We start from the raw sequence: 14,520 nt of genomic DNA, 5'->3' as shown, positions 1-14,520 counted from the left end.
GTGTAGCATTAAACAAACCGAGGTGTGTCGAGGTTGAAGTCTTGGCAACGGGGACAGAAAGAATGCCTCATTCTTTTCTCGTTACATTTCTGGTCACTACAATTTTGGCTTCCCCTTGAGGTGGTGCGGGCGCTGGTTCCACCATGCAGGCCGCTGCTACCAAGGCGCGCCGGCTTGCTCTCGCTCGCTCTCTAGCTGTATATGAATGTGTTCCGGTGTAGACACACGTCTACGATTGGGCGGGCTCTCCAAACCGAAAGCTGAGCGGAGTTGAGTTTTGGAATCCTAAGGCTGCGGGCGAGGGAGATGGAGGAATTTTGGGGGGTTCCGACACTTAATCTGCGCCTAGATACCACGCGTCCCTAGCCCCTTGCCTGGCATCTCCAGGGCCGCAGCACCAATTCCGTGTCCTCCGAAGTTATTCGCCACCTGCTCCACCGCGGGAAGTCACCACTCCGGTCCAACACTGCGGCAGTCGCGAATGCGGGAAGCGCTCTGGCCAGGCGAAAGGGGAGCCCGACAGCCACAAGCGGACAGAGTGGGCAATGGGCCGGCGACTGGGCCTGGATACCCCGGTGAGGGGGGCTCTGCGAATTCTGATCCCGGCACCACTGCAGTAGGACCCGCCAGGTTGTGGCCAGGAACTGGCGCCCCCTCGAGAACGCACGTTTGTTTTGTGCTGGTGCCAAGGGCACAGCGCGCTGCGCGGCAGCGCAGGGTCAGATATTTCGGAGCACGGCGAACCCACCATTCGTGATGCTTGGCCTAATCCTCTGCTATTCCTGGGTGCGGGCTGAAACCGAGTAGTTGCCGGTATCTCATCCCTAATCTGAAAGCCCCACAAAACCAAAACACACGCAGAACTCACGAAACAGCCCATGAGTTCAACTATAGCCAACATATGAACACATAACACGCATCCGAACACGCAGCTTGTAAAAACAAAATTAAAATCGAAGAAAACAAAACACACTCAAACACGAAATTCGTCTAACGACACACACAAATGACACCTACTAATACGAAATCAAAACACAATCAAAACACGGCTCAGAAGGAAACGCCTTCCCAACGACACTCAAAAAGACAATCTACAAGGACAAAATGCCAAACAAACAAAACAAACAAACAAACAAACAAAAAACAAAACAAAAACAAAAAAACCCTCACAACATAACCCATCCAAAAGACCAATACACAGAGCAAAACCTGCTAAAATTAAATTCACGAAAACACAGCAGGCAAACATGCCGAAACAAAAGACTCTCTCATAAATAATGAAGATAAAGCAAAGAAACCAAAACAAACCCTGTAAAATAGAAAAAGCCCCCAAACAACTCCCGCCCCTAGCCTGGGGTGAAATATCAATTACGGGGGGGCTTTTGATCTCCAGGCGCCGACAGGCCGCTCCTCCCAGTCGCAGCCTCCCAGCGCGGGCGAGACCCGAGGGCTGGAAGCCGGGGCTGGGGCACCGCAGCGGAGGGAAAGAACTGAGCGCTCGGTGGTGGACAGAAATCAAATCGCCCGGGCGGGGACCGGGGCCCGCAGCCTGTAGGGAGGAGGCGGCGCAGGGGGTCTGCGCAGACTACTTGGTGGGGGGGCCGTACCGGAATCCACAGCCACGTTTCCGATTGTGGCGAAATCTGCTCGGTGGTTACGGGATGTCCGGTTTCAGCCTCCCCCACCACCCCCCTTTCCTCCAGCTCTGGGCTCTTCCCCCTAAGTTGTGGCCCAGCCTCGTGACCACCCCCTCCAAAAAACAAACAACCCTCTCGCTGGGGACGATTCACTTTCCGAAGCTACCATTGTCCGGCGGGCCCAGAGTCCTGCTGTGAAGCGCTCCCCCGCCCGGGAGAACACTGTCCCTGCGACCACCCCGCAGCGGGGCCCCACGGACTTCCAGTGGCCCCGTGGAGCAGCTGGACTCGGGACCGGGGAGGGGAAACGGGAGGGAAGCCCTGAGCTTGGGTCGTAGAGAGCCGGCTGGACGTGCCATACTTCCACCCGGTCTCTCTCCGGCTGGGTTCCCCTCTGGAATCAAGCCCCGGGGGTCCCGGACTCATCAACTCCTGGGGACCGAGGGCCGAGGGATTCCATTTATGGGCCAGGGTAAGGTGTCCGAGGTTCTCGCTTTTCTCCAGGACCTCCTGATATGGTTCTGCTTTGCCCGAGTCCTCCAAAAAGGAGACCGGGATTTTATCTCCAGCATTTCACAGTTTAATCTGTGTGCTTCGGAGAAGAAGGGGACGCGGGGTAGGGAGGGGTCCGTGACCAGGAGGCGCTGCCCAGGTATCAGGGGCCCGGCCACGGTATTGGTACTGCAAATTGGGGTGGGGGTGGTGGCTGGGAGACGTAGGGGCGGGCGCCGCCCTAGGGGTGAATCTGAGGGTATTGGAACGTCCCCTGTGCGCCTGGCAACACTCTTCGCCTTTGCACCCCCTTCAAAAGCACCTGCTTGGCGAGTGGTTAATTTCTTTAAAAAACAAAAATCGGGCCTGCTCCCGCTTACGCGACGGGATGTGTACGTGCAGGGGTCACTGGCCCCTCGCCTGGAGCGGAGGCCTCAACTCCAAAACGAAGGGCATGGTAGAGGGTGCTACAGCTAGGCCCGGGCTCCGGACTCGTCTCTGGTCTGTCCCTTCCAGTAGACTCGCGGGCTGGCTCCCGGCGAGGTCTAAAGCTTTCCTTCCCTCCCCCCGCCCACTATAAAAGTCCCGGGACGAGCGGCGGCGGCACTGCTGCTCTCCCGGCCTCCCGTATGCCTCCGGCCCGGTCCGGTCCGCCCCGTCTGGCTGGCTGAGCTGGCCCGGCCACGCAGCGCCGACACTTTTTCCCCGCGCGGGGCCGACGGTGCGGGGCGGCGCGCTGGGGGCGCGGCGCGTCTGGGGACATCTTGTGATGTTGGCGAGAACAGGACATGATCTCACATGGCGAGAAGCTCTTTAGTTCCTTAATCATTTCACGGTGCCTTCGGACGCTTTTTTTCCACCTAAAACGTTTAGTTTCAGCTCAGTGATCAGCTACCCCAGCTCGGCGGGGGAGCGGAAGGCTTGAATTATTCCGACCTGTGAGCGGCCCCTGGCACCAAAAAAAAAAAAAAAAAAAAAAAAAAAAAAAAAAAAGGCACACAAAAAAGTGGAAACTTTTTTCCCTGTCCATTCTACCAAGTCCTGAAAAATCAAAATGGATTTAGAGAAAAATTACCCGACTCCTCGGACCGGCAGGACAGGTAGGACCGCGATACGGGCTCCACGCGTGCTAACTCCGGGACACAGCCCGGCTCTGGTCCCCACGCACGTCTGCCCTGGGGAGAGGCGGGGGTGCGCCGCATTTTCGCAGGGATTGACTGCATGTCTGTCTGTGACACGTTTGTATGTCTTTTCGCCAATCTGTTCACAGGCTTCTGCATCAGTCCGAGTATCTGATGAGAGTTTGCCTATTTTTCTCTGTTTCTGAATGTTTATGTGGGGGTCTATGTTGGAGTTTATGTGCTTACATAAAGGACCCTGTATATGAGCAACGATGCCTTTATATGTCCCTGTATATGTATTATAAAATGTCTGAATGTGTGTTCTGGAATTTGTGTGCATGTGTGTATCTTTATACCCATGTGTGTGTTACCGTGTGTTTATGGTGTGTATGTTCTTTTGAATATCCGAAGTGTGCATCCATGAGTGGCATATATATAATCTGAATAAGCATCTGAGTGTATGTGTACTCTGTGAATGGCTATATTCACCTCTCATATCCCAAGTGATTTTGGAAGTGAGAAAGAGGTGGTTACACTGACCCCTCTATTTTTTGGATGTCAACAGCTGTCCACTGTGTATACAGGGTAAACAAAAATGCTTGTCTCTAGGCACAGAGATCGATCTGGGGCCTGTGGGGGTCATTCTGTTAGGAGACTGAGGCAGGAGTGGAGGCGTGTATTCAGGGTGTGCAGCCCCTTCGTGTGCAGTGCACACTGCTTCACTCTGTGGGCACTGTAGAGCCTATCATTTGTACAAAAGTGTCTTCTGTGACAGGCATAGCCCTGGCAAATGAGAGTGAGCATCCTACCAGATAGTGGTGACATTTCAAGTGGTCCCCAGCCTGCCTTCACTTGCACCCAGACAGCCTCTAACACTGGTGTGTGTGTGCATGCACGCACGCTGTGCTTGGGTTTTGTCCTGCGGGTGCCCCTCCAATGGTGAAGAATACAGATGCGTGGACTTCTGTGCCCAACCTGTACATCCAGCTCTGGATCCTGCGTGCCTTCCTAGTACAGGGTCAGGTCATGTTCCTCCCACAGGCCCAGGCAGTGGGAAGCAGGGTGTGTTTATGTCTGAGAGGATGTGGCAGATGGCAAGAGGTCTCTGTCTGCCCTGAGGCATAAGCCAGATCTGGGGTCCTCTTGCAGTCTCCAGGCCACATTTGTGAAACCCCACACAAACACACTCTGGGCTCTGGCAATGTGCCCCTCCTCCCATTCATGTGTCCTCCTGAGATCTGTGAGCCCCTACCTCCACCCCTGCCCTAAATACAAGTCAAAGGGCAGAGAGGGGTGAGCTTAGACCCCAAACACCGGAAAACTCCCTGGGGATAGATGCATTTCCAAAATCATGACTGAAAAGAAGTGAGGGAAGAGATCTAGGAAGCTGGGAACCGAGGAGGAGAGGCAGCCAAAGGATTCCCAGGGTGAGGGCTCAGGAAAGGAATCCAGAAACCCCTGTAACTCCATCCCCACCCCCTAGTTAGCCCTCTTTCCCGGATGGCGGATCGCTAAGCACAATGGACTCTAGAGTCACCTGCGAGGGGTTGTGTATGTGTTGCAGATGGGTGCGAGGCACGTGAGGGTCGGGATGCCGGGTCTGTGCCGGCCGACCCGGCCACCTCTCCCGACCAGCGGTCTACGAATAATGTAATTCACAGCGGTCGATGGGCCCTTTGATTAGTTCAATCGCCTGAATAATCGTTTAATCAATAAAGCATTTCATTCCTCTGCGCGGTGGGCTTGGGTGGGGCTGGGGGTTATCCTGAGGCTGGCAGAGCTAAAATCTGGAAAGCCACCCCCCTCCCCGCAGACGGGTTCGGGTGGGGGCCGCCTGCCCGGGAAAAGGCGGACAACGCAGATGACACCGTACTTCCGCCCGTCTGCACTGGTCTGGGCCAGGGCTGCGGGAAGAGGAGGAGCTGGGAGGTTGGCGAGGCTGGAGCTCAAAGGGGCGTCCAGCTCCAGTTTTCGCTCGGACTTCTCTCCTCCCCCAACTTGGAAAACTCCTGGGCTTTTAGACGTCCCTCTCTTTCCTTCAGAAGCATAATCCATTCCTTCCCCTGTACCTCAGTTTTCCTATCTGTACAGTGGGGAGGGGGTTCTGTCCTTCTGGCTTTAAATTGAAGATCAAGTGAGGTCAGTGCTGGGCAAGGAGCCACTTAAGGATCCTCTCCTCTACCATCTTCCTTGTGGTAAAGAGGACAGGCAGTTCCAGAGAGGACCTGGCACTTGTCTGAGGTTGTAAGGCACAGAGGATAGTGGAATTAGGACTGGAAGTCCATCTCTCCCCCTTAGACCTCTCATTCCTGCTGGAAGAGGAGATAGACACCCCCTACTTTCTCTGGAGAAAAGCTGGGGTGGGAATTGTGGGGTCCCAAGTCCAGGGAGATGTGGATGGGCTCTGCACTTTCAGACTGGGCATTGCCATCCACACTCCCAGCTCTGGAATGGGCCCAGGGATAAAACAGTAATTCCCTCTTCATCTAACTTCATCTCACAGAGGCTTGGGAGGCTTCGTCTCAGGAGTCATTCTCTGCATTAGACACATGATGAAGCTGAGACTCTAGAAGGGGCTGCAGATCTCACTTCTTTGGGAGAGGCAGCAGGTGGACCCAATGCCCCTGGCTTGCAGGTGTGATGATAATGATAACAAATCTGGACAAAGACCATTCACATGGTTCTCAAAAAATCTGGTTAAATCCCTCTTTCCTACAAACAGTCGCAGTCCAGGCAGGAATAGACTCTTCCCGGACTAGCTATACAATCTCGGGTCAGTTTCTTTCCCTCTCTGATACTTTCTTTGAGAGTTAGAGAGAATTTCCTGGGTCAGGGCAGCAAGGTCTATCTTTCCCGAACTGAGCAACCCGTGTGAGCCCTGGGAGCCTAGCCTGAACCAAGAGCAGGAAAATGGGCTGGACTTGGTCTGGGGGAGTCCATCTCAGGCTCACAGAGCCTGTCAGCAGCCCCAACCCCCTGATGCTGTGGTAACACTGTGTGCTGCTGGGAGAGGGAAGGGTGTGTGTGTGTGTGTGTGTGTGTTTGTGTGTGTCCCAAGTGAAGCATGTGGACTCTATCAGAAGTTTTTCTTTCTTTCTTTCTTTCTTTCTTTCTTTCTTTCTTTCTTCCCCCCCTCTCTTTCTTTCCTCTTTCTTTCTTTCTTTCTTTTAATTTCTTTTCTTTCTTTCTTTTTTATTTTGACCTCAAATATTTTCAGTGGACTTTCTTTCAATCGCAAAACTTTCAAAGGCGATTCGATTTACATAAATTGAGTTTCCTCTTGGATGAAACAGTAAGACTCTCTGTGCTGCTGGGAGAAAGAAACCAGGTGACTGTTGCTCACAGCGAGGCCCAGCTGCATTCAGCCCGGCGGCTCCCTCCTATTCTCTCTTGGGCAGACTGCCGCTGGTAGGCTTCGGGAAGCAGGACTGAGGCGCCGAAGCCTGGCTCCGACATCGAATCACTGTGTAATTTTGTGCTAGTCGCGTACCCTCTCTGGGCCGGCGTTTGGTGGCCTGTATGGTTGAACTAGGGGGCCAGTATATCAGATCCAGTCGCGCCCCTTGGGGTTGTAAGTTCCCGAAGGCCGGTCCTCTCGGGCGGCGCTTAATAGCCCCCACCCAGGGAAAGCAAGACGCGCGCCCTAAACTCCCTCTGCCGGGCGCATCATGCGGTGCGGGAGGGGGCTGCTCTTTGCACACAGGTTAGGCTGGTCCTGTGGAAGCCATGCAACTCCCGAAGCCGAACACCCGCTGTGTGAAATGGGGAACCCGAGACACTCCCGTTGGGGAAATAGCTGCGATTCCAATCCACCCAGGGAGTGCCCTGGGGATTCTGTCCGAGCTGCACAATTATCGGAAGGGAAACCGACTGTGCCGGCATATCCCCGCAGGGTTCTTTGATTTGGCACCACATACACACATGCAGAAGCACACAAACGCCCCACCATCCCTGGAGAAGCCCTTGAGAGATGCTTCTGAGAAAGAGATTCCTGGCCCACAGCCTTTACTCTGCCGCGTAGTTCCTGTGACCTTGGGCAAGTCGCACCCTGCCTCTGGTCCTCAGGTTGGCATCTGTAAAATGGAGAAAGTATAGCCTCAGGCCGCTTTTCATTCCAAGAGTGTAGAATTTGGGTTGGTAGGCCTTAGTTCAAGGAGCGAGTCTGGGGATGGAGGTATTGCTGGCTGTGTCCTTAGAGACATCCCCACCTCCCTGCTTTTCCAGTGGGTACGCAAAGCTGCCACATCAGCTCTAGGACTCTGGAACACGGGAACCCTAACCCATTCGGGTCTGACTTTCCTGCTCCAAGGTGGGGGACAAAGGTCGAGCAAGTGCGGCTACAGACAAAGGAGAGATGATGCTGCTACCCGACCCCAGTTCTCACCACAGTCCCTCGGGCCCCCAGAGGCTGCCTGAGGCCGTTTTTTGCAGCTGTGCCAAGGCATGGGGACGAGTGTCAGAGTCAGAAACTTTTCTACTGGTCAGGGGCAGCTGGGACAGGGACAAAAGTTAACTCAAGGATCACAGACCCAGTGCAGGGGTATGAGAAGTGGGACAGGAGGAAGATCGAGGCAGAAGCTGCAGTGAGAGACTGACTTGGAGGTACTCCTAGGGTTAGCCTGTGCTGTCTCCTTTACAAGAAAAGGTCTGGAATGGGCATCTCAGAGCCATTATTTTGGTGGATTTATTTTTAATATCAGAAGACCACTTATGATCTTGAAATGGTGAGTGTTAGGACTCCTGCCAAGAACTGCTGGGACAGGGGTTTCCTCAGTGTCTCATTCCAGGGTCAGGCCCTGGCACACCATAGGCACTCACAGAAGTACCATGGTGTAGGTGAAGAAAGGCTGCCATATGCTTCCAGTTTCTTCCATCGTGATCCCAGAGCTTTACACTCCCAGGAAACCAAAACCCACTGGCCAAAGACCCTGCCCTTTTAGTCCAGGAGAGTTCTGCTGGAAATCCATTCCTTTAGTCTTAAAGGCAACAGGAACTTCCCAGAGGGTGGAGAAGGGAATAAGATTGTCCCGACAGTTGGGAGCCCGCAATATTGTCCCGCACCAGCGCAACTATGCTCTACCCTTGCAGGTAGAACGCGCCCGGCTGCTAATTCAGGGACCCTCACTAGCGCGGGACGCTACTGGGCTTCATTCTGTTCTTGATAGAATGAATTGCCCGGATGCAGAATTGTCCCTGCTGACAGTAGCCTCCAGCTGAGCTCATCACCAGCATCCAGCGTGTCTGGCAGCTCTGAGTCTGAGGCTAGAAAGAGGACCCATGGCTCAGTGCTTTCAACGTTGTCCAACATCTCAGATCGCCCCCTCCCCTAGGAGGACCCTGGTTACTAATTTTAAAGGAGAATGAGAAACCCTCCCCCAACTTCTCTGCCTTAGGGTAGTGCAGAATTGGGGACCCTGAGGGAAGAATGGAGTGGGGTGGGGATGGAGGAGGCAGAGGTGGCTTAGTAGGCGCTTAATAAAATTAGGAACTGTTTCTGCTGGAAGGAACCTTCATTAAAGATTAGTTAAGCCAACTCTATCCATTTTACTGATGAGGAAACTGAGGTCCATAACGGGCAGATATGGAAACTCCGCATTTATCGCAAATCTGATGGAACCTAGATTGAAATTGAGATCTTTACTGCATTGCTTGTGTTCCTACACCTACGAATTTTTTTTTTTTTTCTAGAGACCATTTTCTCTCCATTCCCCACCCCTGCCTCGGCTGCCCGCAATCTCTCAGGATATTCCAAGCTCCCAACGCCGAGGCGGGGAGGCCGCGACCGGGCGAGACCAGCCGCGGGACTCTCCCTACACAGCGTGGGCCCCCTCCCCCTTCTCCACCCTTCCGCGCTCTACTAGGCCCTCACCCCGCTTGTTTGTCAATGAACGTGGCGCCGCGGCCTGGGCCCCGCCCCCTATTCTCTCCTATTGCCCAGGTATCCGCTAATCAGGCGGAGCCCGCGGGTTGCTCAGCCAATGGGGAGGTGTCTCGGGCCAGGGCCGGCTGCCACTACTCTGATTGGCTAACTGGAGTGTGATGGGCAGGTTAGCCCTCCCGCCCCGCCCCCGCCCGGAGGGAGGCTGAGCCCCGGGCGGCGCTGTCCACACGCAGCGGGTCCTGAAAGCGGCTCCGGGGCGGCGCGGTGGCGCACTGTGCGCGCCGAGCAGGCGGAGGGCTAGCGCCGGCGGCGGCCGCAGCAACATAGGCAGTGAGAGCTGGTAGCGGCTCCATCTCAGCACCGGCTCCAGTAGTCCCGGAGGCCTTGGTGGCGGGGACCCTCCGTTCTCTCCTCTGTCCCTCGCTCCACGCCTTGGGCAGGAGCGGCGGCCGTCCCGGAAGAAGCAGCTGAAAGACAGGCTAACCAGACCCCCGAGAGAGGGCAGCGGGGCTCGAAGAGTTGGTAGGCGTGAGGCAGATACCGAGGCGAGGAGGAACCCGTCGCTGTTGTCCCCATTCTTGGTCCCAGCCATGGGGGAGCAGAGGGGGCCGCGGGAACTTTGAAGGCAGAGGGTTCCGGGGTGTGAGGGCTGCAAGCTCCGGGGGACTCAGGAGTCTCAGCTCCAGCATCAGTGACGGAAGCGTCTCCGAAACCGCCGGGGCCCCAGCGCGGCCAGGGAGGAAGTTCTTTGCAACTTTGTCTGAGACGTCGGAGAGCCAGGTGGAGAGAAGCTGAGGCGGCAAGCCCGAGCCTCAGAGACTCCAAGAAACAGAGAGAGAGACGATTCGGCGGAGACCAAGGGGTCAAGGAGAGACCCCAGAGGAAGTGAGGCCGAGGAACCAGCCTGGCAACCCCGGGCCTCACTGCCCCTGAGTGAAGCCGAGGGCCGTGTGTCCCGCCGGCTTCCTCAGAGCGGTTCCTACCCGGAGCCGGGGGCTCCTAGCCGTCTCAGCGACGGGCCCCTACGCTATGCCCCTCAAGCCGCGGACGTCTTGGCCGCTCCTACCCCGGACCGGGCCCGGAGCCGTCGCCTGAATCAGCCGGGGAGTGAAGCCAGCCGGAGTTGGGCTCCTGCTCCCAGCCCGACTGCCCTAGCACCGTTTCCCGCCTCTCCGCGATCTCCCGCAGGGCGGCTCTGAGGGAGGTCCTGAACCTCCAGCAGTGTTTTCTGAGCCCAATTCGCAAGGTGCCCGGCCTGGCGGCGCGGCTTGCTAGCCGCCGTAGGCAGCCCCTTGGCGCCAGGAGGCAGCGGCGTGGCCCGGCCTGCAGTCTGGAGCGCCCCGATGGAAATACACTGTAAGCACGACCCGTTTGCATCCATGCATAGTAAGTAGGCGGCGAGCTCGCTTCTCTCACTCTCCGGCTGGGACGGGGTTGGGGGTACCGGACCGCGGGGCAGATACTAAGGCCAGGAGGACCCAGGACCTCTGTAGCGGCGCAGCCAACTTTGCAAAGTGCAGGGCTCGCAGGCAGGGATGTGGAACGACGTGCCTGGTCGCCCAGGCCGGAAGATCTGCCACCGGGAATCCTGCCTCCGGCAATACGTAGAGAAGGCGGCGAGCTGCAGCCGTTCGGGGGCACCGGCGGCCACATCCCAGCGCGCCGGGAGAATCCCGGCTCAGGCTCGGAGAGGGCTCCAGACCATGCCAGTTAGAGGGCACGAAGTTGTTGCGCGAGGTCAGTCTAAGTCTTAGCACCTTAAATCCCAAGCCGGATCGTGCCCTTTTCAGTCGTGCTATTAACCAAGAGTGGGGCTTGGAGAGGAAGTGGGTCCTTGACCAGTGCCTGTATGCTTGTTTGTGTGGAGGAAGAGGTTGGGAGCTAAGCGAGGACACCGGATCTAGGGTTCCGAAGGCATCTTGGAGTTGAGGAGGGGGATTTGAAAAATCAACGAAGTAGTGGTTCCTGAGCTGAGTTTCTGCTTAGAAGCGGGCCAGTACGTCCAGAGATCCTTATATACATGGCTTCTCTTCTACAAAAAAAAAAAAAAAAGGAAGAAAGAAAGAAAGAAAAGAGAAAAATAAACAGGGGAAAAAAAGAAAAATAAAGAAGCTAATTAGTCACCGTACAGGCGCCCCCACCTTCTGAAATACGCGGCGTGTGTAGGAGACGGGAAAGGTCATTTTGGGCTCAGGCAAGGCCGGCCCGGCTGCCTGACCCGCAGGGATCCTGCCGGTTCACCCATTAGCACGGCCTCCTGTGAGATGAGTGCTCCTCTCACGGTGAGTTAACGCCGGATTAGAGTCGGAGATTTCAAGGCAATTCCAAGTGTAACGAATTAAGATTCCCTTCTGTGTGAGGCAGAGCCCGGCCGGAGCAAGGCGCCAAGCTTTGGCAGCATCCAGCCGAGTGCAGGGCTCGGGTCCCCGCGAGCTGCAGGTCAGGGAGCTGCCCCGGGGCTGGGGCCCCGTTCCCCTCGGACAGCCGGGGATCCAGTTTGCCCAGCTACGGATCCCCTGTTTAACAAAGGCAACAGAGACCCGGCTGGAGAGAAGGAGAGCTTCTCCCTGCGAATGTGTCGGTATCGGAACCGGAGGCCGAAGCGGCCGGGCAGGTAGGGGAAGGCTGGTCTGGGCGGCCGGGGCTGGCTGCGGGCAGGTCAGTTTTCCTTTGTGTCGATTTCCTGAGTCCGAGGTAATTCACCAAAGCCGTGGCAAGATTTGTGCAGAGAAGCTGATTGCTCTCATCCCAGCCCAAATGATTCCTACTGTTTGGGGCCTGTGCCAAAATGGTTTCCAGTCCGTGGTGACCCCAGTGTCCTCCGTAGACTTCTCTTTCCTCCCCGGAATTCACCCCGGCTCAGGGAATGCTCTGATCTTTCAGACTGAGTCCGAAAACAAACGAGCTGGGGGCAATTGTTTTGAGAGCTGAGCAAGCCTTTGGCTCAGCCCCAGAGAAATGGGGGGAAAGCCACTAGGTGCTGGCCAGCACTTCCCTTCTTGCTGGCCGGTATCCATGGCCCTCACTGCCTCCTTTCGGGCAGAGCCCTGGGAACTAGAGGTCATGCCCGGCCCTCGGGGAGGTAGCATCAGCCTCTGTGGTCCACTGGCTGTGCATCAATGGGGAGGAGGCAGCTCCTTCCTCATGTGGATTAGCCAGTAGCTAATGGCTATGTCTCTCTCCCTCCTTGTCCAGGCCTTTTTCATCTGCCCGGAACTTGGGGAGGTGCTCCCTCCTCCCATTTTCAATCTCAGGCAGCACGGTGGGGGCTGGGTCCCAGTTAGCCCAGCTTCCAGAGCTCATGCAAGCCCTTGGTTTCTCTTGGTTCTGATGCTCAATACTGTTTGCACAATGTAGGCCTGCTTTGGGGCTCCAACTTGCTAGCAGTTGGGGTGGGGTGCAGTAGATCCTGGGAGGTGGTTCTGGTAATAGGTGTTGAGACCAAATCCCACCTCCTCATCTTTCTTCCCTGGCTCTGGTCAGTTTCTCCGATCTCACCCCTGCCCCCACCAGAACAGGACAGCATCTGTGGGGAGGTGGTTTTTGTGTGTGGGACAGGCAGGCACAACCAGGAAATGAACTTCTGAAGTTCCCTGCCCCCATTCCGATTCTTGGCTCGTCATTCTCACCAGCACAATGGCCTTCGGTCCCCCTACCCAGATGTTCACCTCCCCCAGGTATGTTACCAGCTATAAAGCATTTTTCAGTCAATCTCCTACCCGAGAGTCCCCTAAACCTTCAGCTACACTCATTTTAGAGTATGATATTGAGGTCAGAGAGACAAAAGGATTGACAGAAAGTTCACATGGGCAAAGATGGCTCTTAGGTCTTCCTGATTTTCTGATGAAGGCATAAAAATGAGGCTTTGATGATTCACAGAAAGGGAGGCAGAGGGACGCAGATTCCAGAGGGGACCGTGGACTGTTTGAGTAGGTACACACATGTACAAGGATGTCTTTCTGTCTGGTCCAACTATATCCGTGTCCATGGCCCAACAATCCTTGTGTGTCAGAACTTGTCCCTGTGTGTCAGAACCTGCTCTTTTTCTGTGTTTGTTTGTTTGTCTGTGTGCTCCTTCATTCTTCTTCTCTGGTACATCTAGGGGGAATTTCAATGAGCCTGTGGGTCCTGGAATTCAGTCTGTGGCTGGATCAGAGAGACCCTCCCAGGGTGTGACCCTGTGCCCAGCCAGGGTCTTTGGGGTGTGTGTAGAACCCATGGATGGGGAGCATATTCTTATCAGGGCCTGAGGAGCATCTGTGGAAGCTGACCCCTCCCAGGCCAGAGCCACAAAGGCCCCAGGGACATCAGCAATCCCCGCCCCGCCCCCAACTTCAAACCCTGCTCTGTCTGTCCTGTGGGGGCAGGGCTGTGTTTCCCTTGTAACTGTGTCTGTTGCCTGGTTTGATTTGTTTGCACCTGTTTTTGTGTCAGTCTCTCTGTAAATTCTACTTGCCCCTGAAAAGTGTAGCTGAGTTGGTATCCCCCCCCCCCACCCCGCTTAATCCCCCCTGGGATGAGCCCTCACCCAGCTGGAGTCCATAGAAGTAGAGGCTGGGACTTGGGTCCTCCAAGGAGAGGCAAGATGAGCTGGGGCCCCAGAAAATAAAGTTGCCCTTCCACAGAAGCCCCCTGTCCTCCAGATGCCCACTTACTGGGCTTCCTCAGTTTTCTCTTCTCATTGCCTCCCGTTCATCACCACACTCACCCTTCTTTTCTTCCTCTGGCCTGACTTCTCCATTCCTCTTTCTCCTCCTCTGCCTTCCTAACCAGACTTCCCTTCCAGACTCTCTCTTTCCTTGCTATACTGCTCATTTAGTTCCCATTCTTTATGCCCTTACCTACACACACTTCACAGAGCCCCCTTTATTCCCTTTTTCTCTTTTCTTTCCCCCTCCCATGTTCCCTCTCTCAGGCTGCAAGATTCACCTCTTTTCAGTCTCAGGGTAAGTGGGAGACATTGTCTTTCTTAGACCACAATTGTCAGTTTCCTCACCACCACCCTCAGAAGCATTCTGTTAGGGTAGGACTGTGACAGAAGCAGAGAGGGCCAAATGGGTTTGGGGACCATTTCAGGAAGTTGAGGGAGGTTGGGGCTCCCAGACCATCCTGGGTCTGGTGTCAGCTGTGGACATGTGGATCAGAATCCAGGAGAGCACTGATGGCCTGGCCTTTGCGGCCAAGAGTGGAGGATTTGGGTGCTTGCTGTCACCTAGAATGACCACCCAGAGTTCTAGGAAATTCTTAGGGTGTTTCCATGGTACAAAATAGCCCCTAAAGCTCAAAAATGTCCTATAGGACCACTCTTGGAATTTAAGTCCTCTGAAGGTTGCTTCTGTGTTTTAGGCAGAAAGTTTCAGTTGCCAGTGGTACACAGAACAGTTGTTGC

General features: G+C 55.3%; 1 protein-coding gene across 5 annotated transcripts in view; it reads left to right on the top strand.

Annotated features, from left to right (window-relative positions):
- Window positions 1-2,829: 2,829 nt before the first annotated feature.
- PAX5 (paired box 5) overlaps window positions 2,830-14,520 on the top strand; it is a 215,954-nt gene continuing 204,263 nt past the window's right edge. The window contains exon 1 of one of the 5 annotated variants that reach the window (XM_037798682.1): window positions 2,830-3,229. In XM_037798682.1, the coding sequence (XP_037654610.1) occupies window positions 3,184-3,229 (46 nt within the window). In that variant the 5' untranslated portion in view covers window positions 2,830-3,183. Of the gene's footprint in view, window positions 3,230-9,271; window positions 10,518-10,548; window positions 10,869-11,500; window positions 11,746-14,520 lie in introns of those variants that run through there. The other 4 variants (XM_037798684.1, XM_037798683.1, XM_037798681.1 and 1 more) reach the window with 4 other exon arrangements.

This window comes from Choloepus didactylus, chromosome 10 (genome assembly GCF_015220235.1).
Source record: "Choloepus didactylus isolate mChoDid1 chromosome 10, mChoDid1.pri, whole genome shotgun sequence".
NCBI lineage: Eukaryota > Metazoa > Chordata > Mammalia > Pilosa > Megalonychidae > Choloepus > Choloepus didactylus.
The sequence above is the reverse complement of the archived record's forward strand: the minus strand, read 5'-3'. Positions and strand labels throughout refer to the sequence as shown.